The sequence below is a fragment of the Oncorhynchus nerka genome, linkage group LG3, assembly GCF_034236695.1.
Source record: "Oncorhynchus nerka isolate Pitt River linkage group LG3, Oner_Uvic_2.0, whole genome shotgun sequence".
NCBI classification, from domain to species: Eukaryota; Metazoa; Chordata; class Actinopteri; order Salmoniformes; family Salmonidae; genus Oncorhynchus; species Oncorhynchus nerka.
The window spans coordinates 34,829,045-34,854,388 of NC_088398.1; the positions used below are offsets into that span (position 1 = coordinate 34,829,045).

At 42.3% G+C, this 25,344-nt stretch overlaps 1 protein-coding gene across 9 annotated transcripts in view; it reads left to right on the top strand.

Moving 5' to 3' along the window:
- LOC115107102 (LIM domain only protein 7-like) overlaps nucleotides 1-25,344 on the top strand; it is a 118,750-nt gene that overhangs the window by 35,553 nt on the left and 57,853 nt on the right. For 8 of the 9 annotated variants that reach the window (XM_029630508.2, XM_029630519.2, XM_029630561.2 and 5 more), the window contains 2 exons: nucleotides 14,399-14,515; nucleotides 24,380-24,635. In XM_029630508.2, coding sequence (XP_029486368.2) covers nucleotides 24,418-24,635 — 218 coding nt within the window. In that variant the 5' untranslated portion in view covers nucleotides 14,399-14,515; nucleotides 24,380-24,417. Of the gene's footprint in view, nucleotides 1-14,398; nucleotides 14,516-24,320; nucleotides 24,636-25,344 lie in introns of those variants that run through there. The other variant, XM_029630501.2, reaches the window with a different exon arrangement.

Sequence of the window (25,344 nt, forward strand, 5' to 3'; positions counted from 1 at the left end):
GTATTCCCAAACTGTTATTACGCGCAATGATGTTGGGGTATGCCAAAAAATAATATATATTTCTTTCACATTTTCAAACAGTCCATTTAGATTTTCCAACGGGGATAAACATTTGAGTTTTTTTCATGCCTGAGTAGCCTCGTTTCACTGCCAAATATAAAATGAAACCATCTTGTGTTCAGCGAAATAACAACACAATGTCAAATACAGGTAGCCTAATCAAATAATGAACATCCAATCACATTAACCGTTACTCTCTCGCAGGAATTCCATTAATGGTCACATGTAACCCTGCTGCTGCTCATTCCGTTTGCTCTAAAATGGATAAATGGTTAAAAAAAGTAAGGTCCGCGAGACACAAAGCGAGACACAAAGCAGCTCTACACCTGCACCTGTCGACGACACAAGTTGTTCTGCTTCCACGAGCACATCCAATGCTAGCATCAGTAATTCTACATGTATTGTTTTCCCATCTAGCATGGACAGTGACCGTTGTGAATCTGATGCAGCCAAAGAGCTCCTGCCCCCTTACCCGGGAAAGCACCGAACAACAGACCGGGACGTTGGACCATCGAAGAGGCGCTAATATGATCAGAACTACATTGATTTGGGGTTCACTTATATTGGGAGTAGTGCCTTTCCTCAGCCACAGTGTGTTATATGTGCAAAAGTACTATCTCACAACTCGATGAAACCACTCTTGCGAAGACATTTAGAAACAAAACATGACAATTTGAAAAATAAGCGAGAATAAAGACAACTTTCGATTAGTAAGACATGTATAAAAGCAACAGATACCATTAAAAAGAAGCCTTATATGGTGAGCTACCAAGTGGCTATGACAGGTAAGCACCATACTATTGTGGAGGACTTAATTCTTCCTGCTGCCGCGGATATGGCTGGGACAATGCTGGGGAAAAGGCCAAAAACACTGTTTAACGACGTATCAGTGACATGGCAGGAGATGTTTTGAAACAATTACTGCTTTGCATACAAGCCAGTGAATTTTATGCGTTACAGCTGGATGAGTCAACAGACGTGGCGGGCCTGGCACAGCTCCTGGTATATGTCCATTACTTTTATGGGGGGTCAATTAAGGAAGACATCCTCTTCTGCAAACCACTGGAAGCCAGGACAACAGGAGAGGATATTTTTAAAGTACTGGACAGCTTTGTGACATCAAAATGGACTTTGGTGGTCAAGATGTGTTGGTATCTGTACTGATGGCGCAAAAGCCATGACAGGTGGAGTGGTAACAAGCGTGCAAGCAGTTGCTCCACTTGGTTACACTGCAGCATTCACTGCGAGACTCTTGCTGCCAAAGGAATGTCTGACAGCTTGAAAGAGATTTTGGACACTATAGTGAAAATAGTTAACTTTGTTAAAGCAAGGCCCCTGAACTCTTGTGGATTGTCTGCACTATGCAATGATATGGACAGCGACCATGTAACACTTTTACAACATACAGAAGTGCGCTGGTTATCAAGGGGCAAAGTATTGACACGTTTTTTTGACAAGCTTAAAGTTTTCTACACTGACCATAATTTTCACTTGTCTGACTGCTTGCATGTTAACTTTGTTTTCACCACAAACGACATCACCCAAGCAACTTTCAATAATGGCAGATTCAGACTAAAATCTGTGGCCAATGACAGAGCAGCATAATAATTTAGTTCGAGGCTTCAGGCTAGTATTGAGGGGTTGAGATGACCTAAATAGTTTATTGTCTCAGATCACAGTTGACTCCAAAGTAGGCTCTGCTGTCATGACAACCATAAAAGGAACTATATGGTAAGACCTTTGAACCCTAGCTCATTGTTGTAGTATTGGCTTTACAGAATTGTCTGCCAGTGCAGTAATATAATGTATCTCGGTATTTTAATTTATTTCAATTAAAAACCTAGATAAGATTGTAATTCTTGGGGCCTTCCAAGTGGCACTGCATCGCAGCGTTGCGGTGTCAGTACAGCCTGGGGTTCAATCCCAGGCCGTGACCGGGAGTCCCATGGGGCGTTACAAAATTGATCGGTTGGGATTTACTCGGCTCATTGCGCTCTAGCGACTCTTTGTGGCAGGAGAACCTGTAGGCTGATATCGGTTGTCAGTTGAACAGTGTTTCCTCCAACACATTGATGCAGCTGGCTTCTGGGATAAGTGAGTGGGTGTTAAGAAGCGTGGCTTGGCTAGTCATGTTTCGGAGGACTCAACCTTCTCCTCTCCTGAGCCCGTTGGGGAGTTGCAGAAATGAGACAAGATGGTAATCATGAAATTGGGGAGGAAAAATAGGTAAAAAATATATTTGAATTCTTTGCAGTGTGCCCTTAGCCATGTTCTAGACTTTTCAAGAGTTTTTATCTACAGAGTTGAAGAGATATTAGTGGTCAGGTCACATGGACAGGAAAAACCTACTAGCCTTACCAATATGGTCACGTGGTCAGGTAAAACATCCCTAGCAATGATGTAGCATTGTTCAGTTCTAGAGTTTTTATTTAGAGAGTTCAGGTCACTTGGTTAAGAAAAACTGGCTCTCACAACAATGTAATGTAACGTTGAATGCAGAAAAATGCACTACAGTCTCTGATTTGTTATGAAAAAAAAGCTCTGGAATGTATTGAGTCAGGCTTTACCAGCTGACCCTGGAAATCAGCTGATTAGGTCATAGTATGTGAACCTACACCTTCAGAATACGTCATATTACATCCCAAATCTACAGACTAAAGGGGCTTTCTAGCTTATACAATGGATACGACTGTACCAACAGCATTATTCTAGTAATTTACAGTCATGAACCTACTGTACAGTAGGATGTTAGAAATGTGCATGCTTACACAGCTCATTTTACAGTGTTGGTAGAATCATTAGTCAGATAATTTGTACTTCCTCTCTAATGGCTGGGGTTGTAGAGGGTAGAGTAATCTGATCCTAGATCTGTGGTTACGGCCTAATTCTACCTTGCAGCTTAAATATGCAGTATTTAGCTCTGCCTTTCTGCTTCCTTTCTGTGTCTATGAGAGACACAGACTGTATTTTTTGTCCAAAGTCACTCTGCTGATGGCCTTTCGATTTAGTAAATTATTGACACAAATTATTGACATGGGGAGATTACTTCACAGCCCAAAAACAGAACTTTACACGGGCTTCTGAATGTGATAGAGTACAATAATCTTCGGCTCCTGAGGAATTTAACTGACCATCACCAGACAATTAGCTAGAGGAGTGGCAATGTGGCCCGATAGCATTTGATTATGCAACACTCTGCAACTGTTGATCGAGCAAACTGTCTGATTTACAGGGTGGAGTTCCTTTTTGTCAGATTGACGGCTAGATATGAAAGTTTACTTTACCTAAACATAAAATCAAGCTGAATAGGAATGCTGCACAAATATGTGATCAACATTTATCTATTCATTAGAAATGTTCATGACAGTATTAAAACCCCTTGAAATGCACCATCTCATATTCAAGGATTTAAAAATTATTTTTTATGAAATTTGAGCTTGCCCTTGGTAGGCGTAAAGAAACAACATTTGTTTGTTTTACCTTCACAAGGACAAGTCTGTAACTGTCACTTTTCCTCAGTAAAGCAGAAAAAAGAGCTCTCTGTTTGAATTTCGGATATGTCTGTGACACAACAGTTGCACTGTATTGAATTGCTTTCATCCCTTACTGTACTGCTCAAACTATCTGTTTGAACTGTGAAGAGATTGTGAAACGGAACGAGGAGCGATAATGGTGAACGGCCAATAAAGTCCTCTCCCCTCCATGGTTACGGCCCTGGCTGTAAATGGCAACGGGGCAACACAGCTCAAAGGCTATATTTGTGCTCCCTGGCTGGAGAGAGAAATGCCAGCCCAACCGTTTGCCCATCCACTTGTTCTTTCACTCGACAACAGTGGCTATAGTGTCTCATAAGCGTGACACAATCCCTCTCTCAATATTTGTGTGTGTGTGTGATGCCTCCAATAAAACAATATTTGACATCTGAGCTCAGCTGAGACTGATCCTAGACATTTTTCCTCAAGAACTTTTTTCATTTTTTATAACCCACCTTTCATTTTTCATGACACCTGATTTATGCTTAGTGACAAGGTGTTATGTGTACGTATATATGTGAGGTATTTATTGATGCTGAACGCAGAGTAAGAACAGTCCATGCCCTGGCTGAATCAATCAATCACGCAGAAGAACTGATGAGCTTAATTTTCCCAGGTAGGCTGGTGACTGTGCTTTGGTATTTTTATTTTTGGACGGTGTACTTTCGGTACAACGTGGTGTGGTGTTTAGGTATGTGTGTTCAGTGTGTGTCATTTTTAGTGTTGAGGCATCACTCATCAGGACTCGCAGACCTACCCATCCATTGTGTGTGATGGCCTTGACTCGCCCAGCAGGGCTTGGCATGGGTGGGGTGGACCAATGGGTCATTGAGTGGTGTTCCGTTGTGTACAGGTAGTTAGTTTGGCATGGAGCAATAGCAGGTGCAAGATCCTTTTATTGTTGAGTGTGTGTGTGTGATTAGCATGCGCGTGTGTGATTAGTATTTGTGTGTGCGATAAGTGTGTTTTGTATTTTGTTATTAGCGGGCATGTATGTGTATGTTTGTGATTAGCTTGAATGTGTATCTAAGTCTTCAGAAATCCACCTGCAATTAAAATGGATAAACAATAAACTAGTCTCCTAAAGAAACATGGTGAATAGCTAACAAAGTGGCACTGTAGTTATCCATTATCTAATTGAGCCTCTCAAAACAGTCACATACAAAACAGTAATATACAGTACATCATTAATGTACACGTTTCTGAAAGATCAGCTCTTTAACTTATTACTCCCATAGCCGTCAGCCTAGCAGATTTACAATGTGTACCTGTATTGTGCTCTGACATATACCTTACCAGTGCAGGTAGGGCCTCCGTCAGAAGGCTCCAGTTTCTGTTTCTGCCTCAGGGACGGTACCGCACAAGAATGTACTGTCTGACTTCCTCTTTTGTTCACATTGGCGGTCGAACCAGGAAGGATGTGACAGGCTCGCGGTTGTTTGGTTTGTTGCTCGACCTATCCCAGAATTTGGAGGTTTGGTCCACCCCACCCATTGTGTAACCAAGCAGAGGTTGCATCATTTGACTCACAGGAGGGCGCTAGGTCAATGTTGATGAGTTATTGTCAAATATTTGTCCCCAGTTTGTCAACACCAGCAAGATGAATGCTTTCTGATTCAGCAAGGTTGTACGTTAAGTCACAAAGTGGGAGCAATCAGTAACTAACATTACATATTGTATGACCTCATTTCCTTGCCTCTAAAAAAAGCTATAGTTGAATATTTTAGTTGAGTTTAGTTTCAAGGAAAGACAGTTATACTCTCACCATCGTTCTTTATAAACAAGAGAGTCAAATGGATTATCTTTTATTTCAAATGTTAGCTGGTTCACTCGTTGACACACTGCTTTGTGAAAGAGCCATGTGTTGATGTTGTTAGACAATTGGTTATCATGTGTTCTGAGTGCACAAAATCTTAAGAATACCTTCCTAATATTGAGTTGCACCACCACCCTTTGTCCACAGAATGCCTCAATTCATCGGGGGCATGAACTCTACAAGGTGTTGACTCCAATGCTTCCCACAGTTGTGTCAAGTTGTTTTGATGTCCTTTGGGTGGGGGACCATTCTTGATACACAAGGGAAATTGTTGATTTTGAAAAATCCAGCAGCGTTGCAGTTCTTGACACAAACTGTTGTGCCTGGCACCTACTATTATACCAGGTTCAAAGGCACTTCAATAGTTTGTCATGCCCGTTTACCCTCTGAATGTCACACATACACTATCCATGTCTCAAGGCTTAAAAATCCTCATTCTCCCCTTCATCTACACTGATTGAAGTGGATATAACAAGTGACATCAATAAGGGATCATAGCTTTCACACGGATTCACCTAGTCACTTTATGTCATGGAAATAGCAGGTGTTCTTAATGTTTTATAAAATCAGTACATAGTACGTAAGTTGAGCCAAAGGGATAAGTTAAGCCATCCTTGTTTCTAGGAAACCATACACAAAATGAATAATTTGACAAAATATTTAGGAAAATGTAATCATTTCATTGAGTCTCTGAAATAAGAAACCACATGGAAAAAGTGGTAAGCAAACAAAAAACAGTTTTTCACAAAGTCTAATTAATTTAATGTGTTAGACGTTTCATAATGCTAGTATCTAAATCAAAGTTGATCATTTTAAGACCGTTCCATACACCCGTAAGCCTCAATATGAGGTCATAAACCTAGCATGAAAGTGCATCCCTGTAGCTGTGTGGGCTAATATAGTCAAAATGTTTGTCTTTGGGTAAGTTGAGCCAATGGTTGAGCCAATGCCAAGTTGAGAGCAAATTGAAGTGTTATCTTCTCAGGTGGGATATGAGGTAACAACAGGGGCTGGGAATTGGCCTAAATGGATAGTGTTAAATTGAAATGTTTCTTACAGACAAAATATGGAAAGCATATGCATAACCATGGTAACAATTAAAAGGGAACAGTTTGGAGATTATGGGATACATTCAGTAACATGATAAGAATATTCTTGGAAAATCTGGTGAAGCTGCAACATAAGACAAAAAAATTAGGCTTTTTCTAGTGAGAGGTCAAACTGGTGTGTCCGAGTGGCCACACACCTCTCCACAGTGTACACTCTTCCTATGTCATTTCAATGCACTTTTATGACTCATAGAAGAGTCATCACCTATAAACTGCTTTTTTTATAGCTCTCCTAGCTGTGCCGTTGAAGAACTACAGCAAGCACACTTGTAGTTGTTTTGTCTGGAACACAGCCATCACACAATTACTGTTATTGTTTACTAAATCCAAAAACAGTCCATTATAAATCTCAATCTGGGTCAGATAGGCACCATTTGAAGCTTTTTCTATTGCCAATATGACTAGCTAAATTGTTAAATATGATGTTAGGCTTTAACAGGGCAATTCAGAAAATCACAGAAGATCACAATTTTGGTGAATGTAGTGAACATTTTGGACTCACAGGTGTTTGACAGAATGGCTGTCAGTCAAAACCCATACAAAGCTGTGAAGCAGAGACCTTGTGATCTGACGTTATGTATAGCATGTTACTGTGCGCCACTGCATTCCAATTTAGGCACTCAGTATCCAAATCTGCCATTTTCAACCTGTAAACGAGTACGAGTATAAAGGGCTAAAGCATGTGCACTATAAACTGTATACAAAAGTATGTGGACACCCCTTCAAATTAGTGGATTTGGCTATTTCAGCCACACCCGTTGCTGACAGGTGTATAAAACTGAGCACACAGCCTTGCAATCACCATAGACAAACATTGGCAGTAGAATGGCATTAAAGGAGAGCTCAGTGACATTCAATTTGGCACCGTCATAGGATGCCACCTTTTCAACAAGTCAGTTTGTCAAATTTCTTCCCTGCTAGAGCTGCCCCGTTCAACTGTAAGTGCTGTTATTGTGAAGTGAAAACATCTAGGAGCAACAACAGCTCAGCTGCGAAATGGTAGGCCACACAAGCTCAAAGAACGGGACTGCCAGGTGCTGAAGCGCGTAGAGCATAAAAATTGTCTGACCTCGGTTTCAACACTCACTACTGAGTTCCAAACTGTCTATGGAAGCAACGTCAGCACAAGAACTGTTCATCAGAAGCTTCATGATATGGGTTTCCATGGCCGAGCAGACGCACACAAGCCTTACATCACCATGTGCAATGCCAAGAGTTGCCTGGAGTGGTGTAACGCTCGTGTCCATTGGACTCTGGAGCATTGGAAATGCATTCTCTGTGATGAATCATGCTTCACAATCTGGCAGTCTGATGGACGGATCTCGGTTTGGCAGATGCCAGGAGAACGCTACCAGCTTCAATGCATAGTGCCAACTGTAAAGTTTGGTGGAGGAGGAATAATCGTCTGGGGCTGTTTTTCATGGTTCGGGCTAGGCCCCTTAGTTGAAGTGAAGGGAAAGCTTAATGCTACAGTATACAATGACATTCTAGATGATTCTGTGCTTCAACTTTGTAGCAACAGTTTGGGGAAGGCCCTTTCCTGTTTAAGCCCCAGTGCACAAAGCGAGGTCCATACAGAAATGGTTTGTCGAGATCGGTGTGGAAGAATTTAACTGGCCTGCACAGAGCCCTGACCTCAACCCCATCAAACATCTTTCGGATTAATTGGAACGCCGACTGTGAGCCAGGCCTAATCGCCCAACATCAGTGCCAGACCACACGAATGCTCTTGTGGCTGAATGGAAGCAAGTCCACTCAGCAATGTTCCAACATCTAGGGTAAAGCCTTCCCAGAAGAGTGGAGGCTGTTGTAGCAGCAAAGGGGGGGCCAAACTCCACATGAATGCCCATGATTTTGAAATTAGATGTTCGACAAGCAGGTGTCCAGATACTTGTGGTCGTGTAGTGTACTTTGTTTTATTCTCCTGCTTTGAAATGGATAGAACAATATTGTAGGTTGATATGGATATACACATATTTATAATTTATATCTAAATGCTTAAACTGCCTTAAATGACATTGTTAATGTTGTAAATGACTATTGTAGCTGGAAATGGTTGATTTTTTTTATGGAACATCTCCATAGGCGTACAGAGGCCCATTATCAGCAACCATCACTCCTGTGTTCCAATGGCACGTTGTGTTAGCTAATCCAAGTTTATCATTTTGAAAGGCTAATTGATCATTAGAAAACCCAAAATTGGCCTTCTTTAGACTGATTGGGTGTCTGGAGCGTCAGCATTTGTGAGTTCGATTACAGGCTTAAAATGGCCAGAAACAAAGAACTTCTTCGGAAACTCGTCAGTCTATTCTTGTTCTGAGAAATGAAGGCTTATCCATGCGAGAAATTGCCAAGAAACTGAAGATCTCTTACAACGCTGTTTACTACTCCCTTCACAGAACAATGAAAACGGGCTCTAACCAGAATAGAAAGAGGAGTGGGAGGCCTTGGTGCACAACTGAGCAAGATGACAAGTACATTAGAGTGTCTAGTTTGAGAAACAAATGCTCACAAATACTCAACTGGCAGCTTCGTTAAATAGTACCCGCAAAACACCAGTCTCAACGTCAACGAGGCGACTCCGGGATCCTTGCCTTCCCAGGTCTTCTCCCAGCATCTTTTATATAAGTCCCATATCTCAGCTGAATCCCAATCCCACAGGAATTTTGTTCAACATAATCATTTTGAAGGTGACTGAACTATGATTTTTATTTTTTTATTTTACCTTTATTTTACTAGGCAAGTCAGTTAAGAACAAATTCTTATTTTCAATGACGGCCTAGGAACAGTGGGTTAACTGCCTGTTCAATGGCAGAACGACAGATTTTGTACCGGGGATTTGAACTTGCAACCTTTCGGTTACTAGTCCAATGCTCTAACCACTAGGCTACCCTGCCGCCCCGGTATACGTTTTAGTATGAGAGTGAATAAATGTTCTATATCTACAGGATGAAACTAGGCGGCATAATGCCTCAGTTTCAATGACGACACTAGTCACAATGCCTGGTGCTGTTGATAGCTCTCTCTCAGCTGATCTGGTGGTGAGGCGTCAGTACAGACCCGAGGGGCACAGAGAATAGGTTTTTATCCCATGTTCTCCTAACAAGGCCTACATCCATTACCACCCCTCATAAATTAGCATTAGGTAACCAGGCCTGTGGTAGTTTGGTCTGAACCCCCCCACCCCCCCACCCCTGCAGTCCTCGCAGTACCATAAATATTAAGAATAATGTAGACTTTGTTCCAGGCCACACCAGAGAGAAAGCGAGATGTTTTATTGGCCCCATAAATCCGGGAGACGTGGAATCGGTGAACGCCTGGTTTAATTTTCACTTTGGTTCACAGGTTTGTTGGGGTGTATGGATCGCTTGCATTTGAAATGATGCAGGTCCTGGAGAGCCAGCCGTGGTGATATCACATACTGTGGTGTTGTGTCAACCCATGTTGACTTCATTAGCTAGCTTATTTTCATCAACCATATTGGTGGCATTTAAAGAGATAGGTCACCCCAAAAATCTAAATTTGCCAGTGGTCTTGTGTTGTATAGATCAGACTATATTGTACTTTCATATACCAAATAAAGTTCAAAGATCATCTAAAAAGTAATATTGGGAAAACAACACCAATAATTTATCTTCAAACTGAATTGAACCTTTCGAATAACTATATGTTTTTGTTGTTGTCGCTTTTCATGCTAAACCAAAGCAGTAGTAGAATTTTGATAGAAAGTCAGATGGTCGTCGTCGCAGCAGCAGAATGTTCACACCCAGTATACTCAGCAAGTGCTCCAAGCCGCACCAGCCCCATTGCATGCTGGATAAAAGCAAGGGCCACAGGACACCACACACACGCTCAGTGTGGTGTGAGTATTGTATTACCGTCGTATGACGGGAGGAAGGCGGAGCACGGAGAGACGGAGAATGGTTGTATACAGTATATCCCTCTGTCACTGTGGTTATCACGTTAGTGCTACTTTACAGCACTATTGGTCCCCTGTTGAAGCACACATGACATACGTACTACTGTCCTCTTCACGGGTGACATATGGAGACTAATTGGAGGCAGAGTGTAAGTTCAGGAAGGTTAGAATGTGCTTTGTTTTTCGGTGTAGTTTGGTTGCACTTGCAAATCGACCCATTGAGACTCAATACTTCTACTACTAGCGTGATTTACTGACATTTGGGGGTCAGTATACACAAGAACCAAAAATATGACTGAACTTCTGGGGGTATATATCTCTGACAGTCTGTGAACATACGTATATGTGCAGGATGTGTGTTACTGTATTTGGGAGGTTTAAATTCATATAAATCAATAGGCCTGTGTCAGGACCTCATTGTTTTCTTACCTCTGCTTTTTACCCTTCAAAGTCCAATTATTTTTATGGCTGTGTGGTATTTAGTGACTGTCGTAAATAACCAAGCAAATATGGACCAAAAGCTGAACCACCTATGCACACACAGAAGGTTCTCAAGTCAAACTTGAGAAAAGGTTTATGAGAACATAAAGTTCTAAAAGAGATTGATACAATCAATGTACATAATTAAGCCAGTTTTCTTGCCAACTATGTATGCATGCATCTTCTTTGATAACAATAAATGATCAATAAAGCCATGACCCCCCACCTCCAAAACATGCTCACATAGAAGATTGTTCTGGAATCTAACTTGTGTTTGATTTTAAAACATACACTTCTTATTAAAGAGATCAGAAAACATCTATTTGATATAACCCATTTAGCCAATGAAGCCATGTATTATTGCCAAATACAGTGCCTTCAAAAAAATTTCAGACCCCTTGACCTTTTCCACAATTTGTTACGTTAAAGCTTTATTCTAAAATGAATCAAATTAAATTAAAATCCTCAGCAATCTACACACAATACCCCATAATGACAAAGCAAAAACAGGTTTCTAGAAATGTTTGCAAATTTATAAAACATAAAAAACAGAATTACCATATTGACATTAAGACCCTTTGCTATGAGACTCGAAATTGAGCTCAGGTGCATTCTGTTTCCATTGATCATCATTGAGATGTTTCTACAACTTGATTAGAACTTGAAATTCAATTGATTGGACAATTATTTGGAAAGACACACACCGGTTTATGTGTCCCACAGTTGACAGTGCATGTCAGAGCTAAAACCATGCCATGAGGTCAAAGGAATTGTATGTAGACTTCCGAGATATGATTGTGTCAAAGCATAGATCTGGGGAAGGGTACCACATTTTCTTTGCAGCATTGAAGGTCCCCAAGAACACAGTGACCTCCATCATTCTTAAATGGAAGAAGTTTGGAACCACCAAGACTCTTCCTAGAGTTGTCCGCCCTGCCAAACAAAGCAATTGGGGGAGAAGGGCCTTGGTTAGGGAGGTGACCAAGAACCCGATGGTCACTCTGACAGAGCTCTAGAGTGGAGATGGGAGAACCTTCGAGAAGAACAACCATCTATGCAACACTCCACCAATCAGGCCTTTATGGTAGAGTGGCCTGACGTAAGCCACTCCTCAGTATCAGGCACGTGACAGCCGGCTTGGAGTTTGCCAAAAAGACTCTCTGACCATGAGAAACAAGATTTTCTGGTCTGATGAAATCAAGACTAAACTCTTTGGCCTAAATGTCAAGTGTCACGTCTGGAGGAAACTTGGCACCATCCCTACTGTGAATCATGCTGTGGGGGTGTTTTTCAGCGGCAGGGACTCGGAGACGAGTCAGGATTGAGGGAAAGACGAGCGGAACAAAGTACAGAGAGATCCTTGATAGAAACCTGCTTCAGAGCGCACAGGACCTCAGACTGGGCCGAAGGTTCACCTTCCAACAGGACAACGACCCTAAGCACACTGCCAAGACAACTCAGGAGTGGCTTTGGGACAAGTCTCTGAATGTCCTTGAATTGCCCAGCCAGAGTCCGGACTTGAAACCAATTGAACATCTCTGGAGAGACCTGAAAATAGCTGTGCAGTGACGCTCCCCATCTAACCTGACAGAGATTGAGAGTATCTGCAGAGAAAAATGGGAGAAACTCCCCAAATACAGGTGTGCCAAGCTTGAAGTGTCATACCCAAGAAGACTCAAGTCTGTAATCTCTGCCAAAGGTGCTTCAACAAAGTTGAGGTCTGAATACTTATGTAAATGTAATATTTCTGTGTTTTAGTTTTAAGAAATTAGCAAACATTTCTAAAAACCTGTTTTTGCTTTGTCGTCATGGGGTATTGTGTGTAGATTGATGGGGGGGGGGGATTTTAATCAATGTTAGAATAAGGCTGTAACCTAACAAAATTTGGAAAAAGTCTATAGGTCAGAAAACTTCCTGAAGGCACTGTATGTATGTGTGTGAGTCTGTGTGCATATGGCCATTGACACAAATTGTCCATGTGTGCTTGTGTGTGTGGCCTCCACTCCATCCCAGCCCCAGCCTTTGTCTTGTTCTGTTGTTGTGTAAGGGGGGCAGGGGTGATTCAAGGGCTGGCAGTCGCATGGATTGTACTCTCTCTTTCCAGCTCTTTCAGTGGGGGAAGCACATAGACCTAAACACACTATTCTTTTATTGTCATTTTAGCAGGCTGTGAGTGATAAACCACACACACACTCCCACATACACTTCTCTTACACGCACACCTATCAAGAGACCAACAGGGGACTGAAACATGTGAGTGGAAATGTTTTTATTTTACTTGGGAAGGTTTGAGGAGATGGCGGAGATTGGCTTTGCCCACTACTGTAGAATCCAATGGAACAGTAGGGTGATTTTAGGGTTTTGTGCTTACAGTATGTCTTTATCCATCCTATTGCTACATTCCAATCTACTGTATACAGTATGTAGTCATTTATTAACCATCAGACCGCTTCAATAGAAGTGATTTCCATAATACCATACCCAGATCACTTTCTGAAGCAGCAAGAAGCTAAGGCTAGGGGGTGGCAGGTAGTCTAGTGGTTAAGAGTGTTGGAGCGGTATCCAAAAGGTTGCTGGTTCAAATCCCTGAGCCTGCAAAGTGGAAAAATCTGCCGTTCTGCTGTTGAGCAAGGTAATTAACTGCTCCCCAGGTGTAGATGATGTCGAATAAGGCAGCCCCCTATATCTTAGGTTAAATGTGGAAGACACATTTTGGTTAAATGCATTCAGTTGTGCAACTGACAAGGTATCCGCTTTAGTCTAAAGACTCTTGAGCAATGTTTTTGCAGGGAAGGCTTGTAACTGTTTACAAGGCTTGTACTTGTTTACAAGAGGTATAGGTCAGGTCAGTGCACACAAACAAATAGCGATGTATCAGACGGTTCTGGATGAGGCAGGAAAGCAAAGAGCTGGACACTAGTGGCCACAGGAGCCACAGAGGCCAGTATAACCTTAGGACAACTATGTATGGGCATTACTATACAATAACAATACAGAAATCTAATCATGAGCCATCCTAACAGTCCATACTATATGTAGGCTACGTAGTGTTCTGCTCGAATGTACTGTAAGTGTGTCCTTATCAATATATAACTATGTCCAACTGTTTTCCACTGTTTACCTGGGTTCAAACAGGATTTGTTTTCATTCAAATACTTTAGCCAAACTTGATTGAGGGTGCCTGGCTTTTAACCAATTGTATAGTCCCACAAGTGCAACCCCTGCCCATCTGGTACTCCTCAAACACTCAAAGTATTTGAAAGAAAACTAGTACTATTTGAACCCAGCGCTTCTTGTCTATTCTGTTTAATAGCTGTTTAATAGATGTTCAGTAGAAAAGAACAGTAGAAAAATGTTTGTCAAAAAGCATATGCACCCACCCAGTTGCTGTATTTAAAGACATTGGCATTGCTCCTGTAAAGTACTTATGCATACATTATAATCATGATTTGTGTAATAACTCATGTCCTCTTTCTCCCAGGTGCTGATCTCCATATACTGGCTGGGTAGGAAGGCACAAAGCGAAACTTTCTATAATAGACCTAACCTAAACCTCAAGGCCTTCGAACGACTACTGGGCATAGCAGCAATATCCAAGGTAAATGTATAACCTTACTGTACATACTGTACGCTGTGCTAGGCTAGGTTAACACTTTATTACTCTTTTGTTTTTCACTCTATTATACTCTATATAACCTATTCTTTTTTATGTTTGCCCCTTTTAGTAATTATATTTCTATGTGTGCTGTATTAGTAGCCTGGTCCCAGATTTGTTTGTACTGTCTTGCCAATGTGTTTAACCACAGGAGTTTGCACGACGAAGACAGGCTACGGTATTAGCAGTATTCAAAGTAAAGCTGCCTCACTGTACTTCAGTGGGCTAGTTAAATTTGGGGTCCATCAGTTGATGGACATTCCATTTTAAGTTGGTCAATTCGGGAAGTGAATTGAAATTGCAATTCAAGAATGGAAAGATGTCTTAGTTTCAGTTAGGATTTTTCAACACTTTATTTGGAATTTCACTTCATGAAACTGAAATGAATTAGAATGGACCTCAACCCTGATGTACCTGTACATTGTTATTCAAACTACAGTTTTTGTGTTGTGTGCTACCATGTAAAGGTTTGAGTAATCAGCATAGCTACAGTAGGAATCAAATCGTATGAATGAAATCCTCTTTTACACTCATACCCCATCACATCTCTACATCCTTCCTGGTATTTTAGCTATGTGTTGAGGAAGCCAGCCCATTGGCCGAGGGGCTTCAGGCTCAGAATACTTGACAGTCTGTACTAAAACCATAGCAAAGTTAAGTCATAACTGATCCAATCTCCTGACGCAGCTATTTTAATCTTGTTTACTTCAGAAGCCCATAGGTCACTTGGTACATGCATAAAAGTGTGTTCCGGTGTGTGTGTGTGTGTGTGTGTGTGTGTGTGTGTGTGTGTGTGTGTGTGTGTGTGTGTGTGTGTGTGTGTGTGTGTGTGTGTGTGTGTGTGTGTGTGTGTGTGTGTGTGTGTGTGTGTTCTTTGCACGTGTGTTTGTGTGTGTCGTAACATTGCTGAGTTTTACAGTTTGGTCTGTTTGTAGTTAGATTTACCAAGCACATTCAAGCCCTACGATTACACTCAATACCATGGGATTTTATACGATTAAAAACAGGCAAAAGTGATGATTAGTTAAAGTGATGGTTAGTTACAACATGTTCCATGCGTTTATCTGTTCCAGTCCGAGCTCAGTGAAGCGATGTTAAGCCAAGCTCAGTAGGGAATAGCATTGTTTAGCCCTGGATTCAAAGTCAATTTTTGATCGGACATTGTCTGTGTCCGTTATGGCACCCTATTTCCTACATATTGCACTACATTTGACCTGGCCCACGGGGATGTGTTCAAAAGTATTACATGATGTAGGGAAATGGGTGCCAGTTGGGAACAGAGGCAGTTATTGTTTCATAAAGAGCGGCTGACAAGTTGTTGCTTGTTGGGAAGCAGGCTGGTTAGAGAGGCTCCAGGCCATTTTTTTATTTTTTTTATTTTAACATTTATTTAACTAGGCAAGTCCATAGAACAAATTCTTATTTACAATCACGGCCTGTGTGGACATGGGATAAAAAAGAAAGTAGGACAAAACACACATCACGACAAGAGAGACACCACAACACTACATAAAGAGATACCTAAAGACAACAATACAACATGGCAGCAACACAACATGGTAACACAACTTGGTAGCAAGACAACATGATAACACAACATGGTAGCAACACAACATGAAAACAACACAACATGGTAGCAACACAACATGATAACACAACTTGGTAGCAAGACAACATGATAACACAACATGGTAGCAACACAACATGAAAACAACACAACATGGTAGCAACACAACATGATAACACAACTTGGTAGCAAGACAACATGACAACAACACAACATGGTAGCAACACAACATGACAACAACACAACATGGTACAAACATTGTTAGGCACAGACAACCGTATGAAGGGAAAAAAGGTTGAGAAAACAATACATCACGCGAAGCAGCCACAAGTGTCAGTAAGAGTGTCCATGATTAAGTATTTGAATGTGTAGATGGATATAAAACTGTCCAGTTTGATTGCTTACGCTAAGCCAGTCTTTAGACTGTCAACATTTATCATGGTTGTCACCGTCACACAACGCATGTCTAACTGGGTTGTGCTTGTATGAGGCAGAGTGGAAAACACTCTGAAGTTTGTGTGTGGGGGAGGTGTGTGTGCGTGAGTTGTCATGTACCCAGTGAGGATAACCCTAAAGAGCTAAATTACTAAGAGACACATCACACTGTCTTCAAATTAAATTTAAATTAAATTAAATGTTATTGGTCACACACATATATTTAGCATATTTAGCTGTTATTGCGGGTGTAGCGAAATGCTAGTTCCTAGCGCCAACAGTGCATTAGTATCTAACAATTCAAAACAATACAAACCAATCTAGAAGTTAAAGAATGGAATTAAGAAATATATAAATATAAGATTAAGCAATGTCGGAGTGGCATTGACTAAAATACAATAGAAAGGAATACAGTATCAATCAATCAATAACTCAAATGTATTTATTAAGCCCTTACATCAGCTGATGTCACAAAGTGCTGTACAGAAACGCAGCCTAAAACCCCAAACAGCAAGCAATGCAGGTGTAGAAGCACGGTGGCTAGGAAAACCTACCTAGAAAGGCCCAGACCTAGGAAGAAACCTAGAAAGGATCCAGGCTATGAGGGGTGGCCAGTCCTCTTCTGGCTGTGCTGGGTGGAGATTATAACAGAACATGGCCAAGATGTTTAAATGTTCACAGATGACCAACAGGGTCAAATAATAATAATCACAGTGGTTATAGAGGGTGCAACAGGTCAGCACCTCAGGAGTAAATGTCAGTTGGCTTTTCATAGCCAATCAGTCAGTATATGTATATCGGTATATGAGATGAGTATGCGATGAGTAAAGCAGTATGTAAACATTATTAAAGTGACTAGTGTTCCAGTATTAAAATGGCCAGCGATTACAAGTCTATGTACTTTGGAAAGACTCTTCCTAGAGCTGGCCGCCTCGGCCAAACTGAGCAATCGGGGGAGATTAGCCTTGGTCTGGGAGGTGACCAGTCTGAAAGAGCTCTAGAGTTCCTCTGTGGAGATAGGAGAACCTTCCAGAAGGACAACCATCTCTGCAGCACTCCAACAATTAGGCCTTTATGGTAGAGTGGCCCGACGTACGCCACTCCTCAGTAACAGGCACATGAGAGCCCGCTTGGAGTTTATCAAAAGGCATCTAAAGACTCTCAGACAAGACTGAACTCTTTCGCCTGAATGCTAAGCGTCACTTCTGGAGGAAACTTGGCACCATCCCTACTGTGAAGCATGGTGTTGGCAGCATCATGCTGTGGAGATGTTTTTCAGTGGCAGGTACTGGGAGACTAATCAGGATCGAGTCAAAGATCAACGTTGCAAAGTACAGTGAGATCCTTGATGAAAACCTGCTCCGGAGTGCTCAGGACCTCAGACTGGGAAAAAGGTTCACCTTCCAACAGAACAACGACCCTAAGCACACTGCCAAGACAACACAGGCTTCGGGACAAGTCTCTGAATGTCCTTGAATGGTCCAGCCAGAGCCAGAACCCAATCAAACATCTCTGGAGAGACCTGAAAATAGCTGTGCAGCAATGCTCCCAATCCAACCAAACAGAGCTTGAGAGGATCTGCAGAGAAGAATGGGAGAAACTCCCCAAAATACAGGTGTGCCACGCTTGTAGCATTATACCCAAGAAGACTCGAGCCTGTAGCCACTGCCAAAGTTATTTCTGCAAAGTACTGAGGAAAGGGTCTGAATGGTTATGTAAATGTGATATTTCAGTTTTTTATTTTTAATAAATTAGCAAACATTTCTCAAATCCTGTTTTTGTTATCTCCTTATGGGGTATTGTGTGTAGATTGATGAGGATTTTTTTTTAAATACATTTTAGAATAAGGCTGTAACCTAACAAAATGTGGAAGAAAGCAAGGGGTCTGAATACTTTCTGATAGCACTGTATATAGGGCAGAAGCTTCTAAGATGCAGGGCTGCGTAACCGGGTGGAAGCCGGATAGTGATGGCTATTTAACAGACTGGTGGCCTTGAGATAGAAGCTGTTTTTCAGTCTCTCAGTTTCAGCTTATCTTTATTTTTTATCCCTTTTTCTCCCCAATTTCTTGATTTCCAATTGGTTGTTACAATCTTGTCCCATCACTGCAACTACCATATGGACTCAGATGAGGCGAAGGTCGAGAGCCGTGCATCCGCCGAAAAAAACGACACCGCCACGCTGCACTGCTTCTTGATGCAATGCTCGCTAAATCCGGAAGCCAGCCGCACCAATGTGTCGGAGGAAAGACCCAGCACCTGGTAACCATATCACTGTGCATTGCTCTCGGTCCCAGCTTTGATGCACCTGTACTGACCTCGCCTTCTGGATGATAGCGGGGTAAACAGGCAGTGGCTTGGATGGTTGATGTCCTTGATCATCTTTTTGGCTTCCTGTGACATCGGGTGGTGTAGGTGTCCTGGAGGGCAGGTAGTTTGCCCCCGGTGATGCGTTGGGCAGACCTCACCACCATCTGGAGAGCCCTGCGGTTGAGGGCGGTGCAGTTGCCATACCAGGCGGTGATACAGACCGACAGGATGCTCTCAATTGTGCATCTGTAAAAGTTTGTAAGGGTTTTAGGGGCCAAGCCAAATTTCTTCAGCCTCCTTCAGGTGCTGTTTCTCCTTCACCCCACTGTCTGAGTGGGCGGACCATTTCAGATCGTCAGATCGTCATGATGTGTACGCAGGGGAACTTGAAGCTTTCCACCTTCTCCATTGTGTTCCCATCGATGTTAATAGGGGCGTGCTCCCTCTGCTGTTTCCTGAAGTCCAAGATCAGCTCCTTTGTTTCGTTGACGTTGAGTGAGAGATTATTTTCCTGTCACCACTCTCCCAGGGCCCTCACCTCCTCCCTGTAGGCTGTCTCGTCATTGTTGGTAATCAGGCCTACTAGTGTTGTGTCTTCTGCATGATTGAGTTGGAGGCATGTGTGGCCATGCAGACACGGGTGAACAAACGAGGTGGAGGTGTTGTTTCCTACCTTCACCACCTGGGGGGCGGCCCATCAGGAAGTGCAGGACCCAGTTGCACAGGGAGGGTTTCAAACCCAGGGCCCCCAGGTGGGATAGGGCAGTGTTCAGTCTGATGGAGATTGCATTGTCTGTGGATCTATTGGAGACAAATTGAAGTGGGTCTAGGGTGTCAGGTAAGGTGATATGATCCTTAACTAGCCTCTCAAAGCACTTTATGATGACAGAAGTGAGTGCTACGGGCGATAGTCATTTAGTTCAGTTACCTTTGGTTTCTTTGGTACAGGAACAATGGTGGACATCTTGAAGCAAGTGGGGACAGCAGACTGGGATAGGGAGAGATTGAATATGTCCGTAAACACTCCAGCCAGCTGGTTTGCGCGTGCTCTGCGGACGCGGCTAGGGATACCGTCTGGGCAGGCAGCCTTGCGAACCTTTTAAAGATCTGGCCCTTTTTTTCAATTTTCACCTAAAATGACATACCCAAATCTAACCTGCCTGTAACCCAGGACCTGAAGCAAGGATATGCATATTCTTGATACCATTTGAAAAGAAACACTTTGAAGTTTGTGGAAATGTGAAATTAATATAGGAGAATATAACACATTAGATCTGGTGAAAGATAATACAAAGAACAAAACATGCGTCTTTGAAATGCAAGAGAAATGCCATTATATTACTTAGGAGTCTAGCCGCAATTTAGATTTCGGCCACTAGATGGCATCAGTGAATATACAAAGTTTTAGACTGATTCAATGAACCATTGTATTTCTGCTCAAAATGTTGTATCAAGACTGCCCAAATGTACCTAATTGGTTTACAAATACATTATCAAGTTCATAACTGTGCACTCTCCTCAAACAATAGCATGGTATTCTTTAACTGTAAAAGCTACTGTAAATTGGACAGTGAAGTTAGATTAACAAAAATTTAAGAGTTCTGCCCATATCAGATATGTCTATGTCCTGGGAAATGTTCTTGAAACTTGAGTTTAGTTTGAGTTTATTTTTTAAAGGGACGGTGCATATTAATCAACATTTCAGTTAAAGTGCCGGTTTTAGCCAGCCGGCTAATTTTCAACCGCAGTCCCTGGGCAGGTTATTAAAAACAATTACAATACAGACAATCAATGAGTAGTGAGCACACGCAGAGCATCATTGGACAAGCAAGACATAGCATTAGACAGAGCAACATAGCACAAAAAGCAACAGGGCAAAATCAATAAAAGCAACAAAGTGTTTCCACTGCTCACAAGCTACAGACAACAGACAACATGGAAACTGACAATACAAGCTAGGGATTATTTCACAAATCTGATTGACCTTTAGCCATGTCTTCATGTTTTTTGTAAAAGTGTGATAGGTGGTGCAGTTATGTGTGTCTGATGGCAGTGTATTCCAGACATGGGAAGCTCTCACAGAAAAAGCGATTGACTAAAGGATGCTTTTCCTTAAGGGAACTATACAGTCACCTCTCATGGCAGACCTTGTGGATCTACCGCCATATGTTTGGGTTTTCTGTTTAACAAAAGTACTGAGTAGAGGGGGAGCCAGGCCATTTAGGATCTTGAATACAAGACATGCGTCGGTGTATTGCACAAGATTTTCCCAACTCAGGAGCTCATGCTTTCTGAGGATGTAACAGTGATGATGGCTATTGGGTTTCCTATCAAGCACTTTGAGAGCCTGTTTGTAGACTGAATGGGTTTTAATGTTGTACAGCAAGCTTGGGCCCAACTAGTCAAGCAGTATGTTAAGTGGGGGAGTATCATAGATTTGAAATACAGTTTTGCTACCTCTGTAGTCAAACACTTTCGGTATAAATCGGAAATTAGCTAGGTTGTATTTGGTTATTTGAATCACCTTTTCCACCTGCTTTTTAAGAGAGGTTGGAATCAAGTATGATGCCAAGGTACTTAAATCAGATACCACCTGGAGCTTCTCCCCTGACACATAGACATCTGGCACAGTAGCATCTGTTGCCCTCTTTGTGAAGAAGACAGTTTTTTCACATTGAGATGCAAACACGAGTCACAGAGCCACTTTGTAACCTGGATCATTACAGTAGTGAGTTCTTGTGCAGCTTGTTGTTTGCTCTTTGCATGCACATATATCACTGTATCATCTGCATACATTTGAACTTCAGACCCAGTACAGACAGAAGGCAGCATTGACCCGTACTCTTGGGACACGCCCACATCATAGCTAAGAGTGGGCGACAGCTCATTGCCCACTCTGACACACTGAGTTCTGCCTTCAAGGTATGATTTCATCCATCTCAAGGCATCGGGGAAAAAGTTGACTTGGATAATTTTGTGATGAGAACCTCATGGTTAATAGTATCAAAAGCCATCCTTAGGTCCAGAAACACAGCCCCAACAACGCCCTCTTTGTCCATCTTGGACACATTTTCCAGAAGAAAGCAATTGACCATTTCTGTGAAGTGTTTTGCTCTGAAGCCAAACTGCATGGAGTGTAATGTGAAGGGGCTGTTGTTGAGGTGGGCAATCAGTTGTTCTGCTACAAACTTTTCAACAACCTTCAACACCACAGGTAGTATACTAATGGGCCTGTAGTTACTCACGTCAGCAGGGTCTCCTGATTTAAGATGGCCGTTATTATGGCCGACTTCCATACCCTTGGAAACACCCCCAGACTAATAGATGTGTTGGTGACCTTAGTAATGGGACCAATGAGTGACTCTTTGGAGTTTTTAAGAAAGGTAGAGTCCAGCCCAAACACATCTTTGGCTTTAGAGTTCTTTAGTAAGCGAATCACCTTGTTCACCTTTGACTCAGAAACCTCTCTTATGATGAAGACAGGTTGAGTGTCATTTCCTAGCACTGAGCCCAGGAAACCAGTGGAGGGGTTCTGTGTCAGTACCCTGACAGAGTCAATAAATTCACACTGAGCATGTTGATTTTACCGATACCGGATCTTTGTTGACATTTGACAATGTGTGGACTATCTTATCGATTAAAAGTCTCTCAGCCGACACTAAAATTGGATAGTTTCATAATACAATGTCTTAGTCTCACTGTAAAACAAATAATGTTTTGGGATACAAAAACATGTAGCATCAGTTGAAGAGAGCTACATATAATAAGAAACACATACCGCCCTCTAGTGGTTGATAAATATAACTATATTTTCTCTATATTTTCTCTTTGAAACTCACTGTAAGAAGACAAATATATTACACAAACAGCTTTATTTCTACTTCTATTTAATAATAGTTATTTCAATTAAGTCGATTAGGTTTTGTTTTGGTTCGTGGTGTTTAAGGCCAGGAGAGCAGGTCAGTAATTAGAGAGAGAGACTCTCCAGCGGTTTGCAGAATTCCTTAATTGACCCCCCCATAGATGTAACAAATATAAACCAGGAGCTGTGCCAGGCCTGCCACGTCTGTTAACTCATCCAGCTGTAATGCATAGAATTCCCTGGCTTGTATGTGAAGCAGTAATTGTTTCAAATCATCTCCTGCCATGTCACTGATGTGTCGTGAAACAGTGTTGTTTGATGAAGACCTTGTCTGTATAGTTTTTTTGGCCTTTTCCCCCAGCATTGTCCCAGCCATATCCGCGGAAGCAGGAAGAATTAAGTCCTCCACAATAGTATGGGGCTTATTTGTCCTAGCCACTCGGTAGCTCACCATATAAAATTATTCTAACCCCTTCTTATTAATGGTAACTGTTGCTTTTAAATATGTCTTACTACTCGAAAGTCATCTTAATTCTCGCTCAAAAAACTCCAGTGACTCATTTTTCAAATTGGCTGTGGCTGAGGAAAGGCACTACTTCCAATATAAGTGAACCCCAAATCAATGTAGTTCTCATCATATTTGCACCACTTGGATGGTCCAACGATGCTGTCTGTTGTTCGGTGCTTTCCAGGGTAAGGGGGCAGTAGCTCTTCGGCTGCATCAGAATTACAACTGTCAGTGTCCATGCTAGCTGGGCTAACAACAAGTGTAGAATTACTGATGCTAGCATTGGATGTGGTCGTGGAAGCAGAACAACTTGTGTCGTTGACAGGTGCAAGTGTAGTACTGCTGGTAGCAGCAGTACTACCAGCAGAGCTGGTATGTGTCTCTATCACTTCCCAGATCTTACTTTTTTGAATCATTGATCCATTTTCGAGCAAACGGAATGAGCAGCAGCTACATTTGGCTACATGTGACCATTAGTGGAATTCCCGTGAGAGAGTAACGGTTAATGTGATTGGATGTTAATTACTTGACTAGACTAGCTGTATTTGACATTGTGTTGTTACTTTGCTGAACACTAGATGGTTTCATTTTATTTTTGGCAGTGAAACGAGGCTGCTCAGGCGAGAAAAACATCTCACCCAAATGTATAGCCCCATTGGAAAATATGTGAAGATGTATTTAAAAAAAAATGTGAATCACTTTTTTATTTGGCGTACCGCCTACGACATTGCGCTTACCCCTGGGGGTACCCCAGTTTGGGACTACCTGTTCTATCATATTATAACGGACAATCATATTATACACAACACTAAATAGACGTTTACTCCCCCCTTTCCTTTTCTCTACTTTTCTTCCTTACTGGACCTCTCAACTCTACCCTTTCCCATTCCTCTTCTCTCCTCCCCCTTCTCGTCCCCCGTCCCTCCTCCCACCTTCCCTTTCCAATCTCCACTCGGCTATTCTCTCGTTTACCCCTTATCTTCCCCTCCACAACCCTCATTAGACTTCTCCCTCTTTCTACTTTTTCTCTCCTCTTACACTTCCCTCCCCTTTTCATTTCCCGTGTCCTTCCCCTTCCTCTTCAACTTCTCACCTCTTCCTTCTCTATATCTTCTCACTCCCCCAGGTTGTGGGAGTGACGCGGAGGTGGACTCAGTCTTCAGGATGGCGGCGGACAGTAACAAGGATTCGCTGCACTACCGCCGCTCGTTGGTCATCGCACCCAAAACGACCACACAGTTCAACCAGTTCCTGCCCACCAAGGACAAGCCGGCGGCCTACGTGCCAGCACCTCTCCGCAAGAAGCGGGCCGAGCGCCACGAGGACAGCCGCCGAAGCTGGGCCAGCCCCAAGTACACTGAGGAGGATGGCACCTTCACCAGGTAGCAGAGTCATACACACACCTGTAGCTTATACACCATAAATCAGCTACCTCGAGTCTTTATCCACAGGTGCTGCTCTAGCAAATCCTTTCGGATGTACGAAGGGGCTATAGAAGTGTAACATTTTCATTCCGTTCTGTTCACTCGTCTGTCAATGGTTAAATCATCCAGAAGGGTGGGGCTCCATTCCATTTTAATTCAGTATAATTCAGGTGAATTGGTGTCCTTCTATTAAATGGTAATGGTATCGAGTCAAACCTTGCCACCCAGTTTCTTTGATCGTTATGAAACTCCATTGCAACACAAGCTACAGTAAGCTAGCTCTATAAGCCAGCTTTTTTTCTTTCACACCAAATAAAACTATTGCTTTGCACTGGTGAATACTGTATAAAACATGGATCTGACTATGTGGTTTAAATCTACTGTATGCCATACCCTGATACTTGCCCTTGTCTTTACACACTCCTCTCCTATCATCTCCACTGTCTTTCTGTCATTCTGCTGGTTGGTTCTCCCATGGTTGTGTATGGTTGTCCCATGTTTATGGTTGTGTGTGTGCACTGTACCATCATATGTTGCGACTAACCTCGGAACACTGACCTCTGTGAGACCAGGTCCGAATCCTCCAACAACAGATGCATATCCCAGGATTCCCTGCCTGCCGCCCAACTGCAGTGGGCGTACGAGTACGAGAGTGGCAGTGGCGATG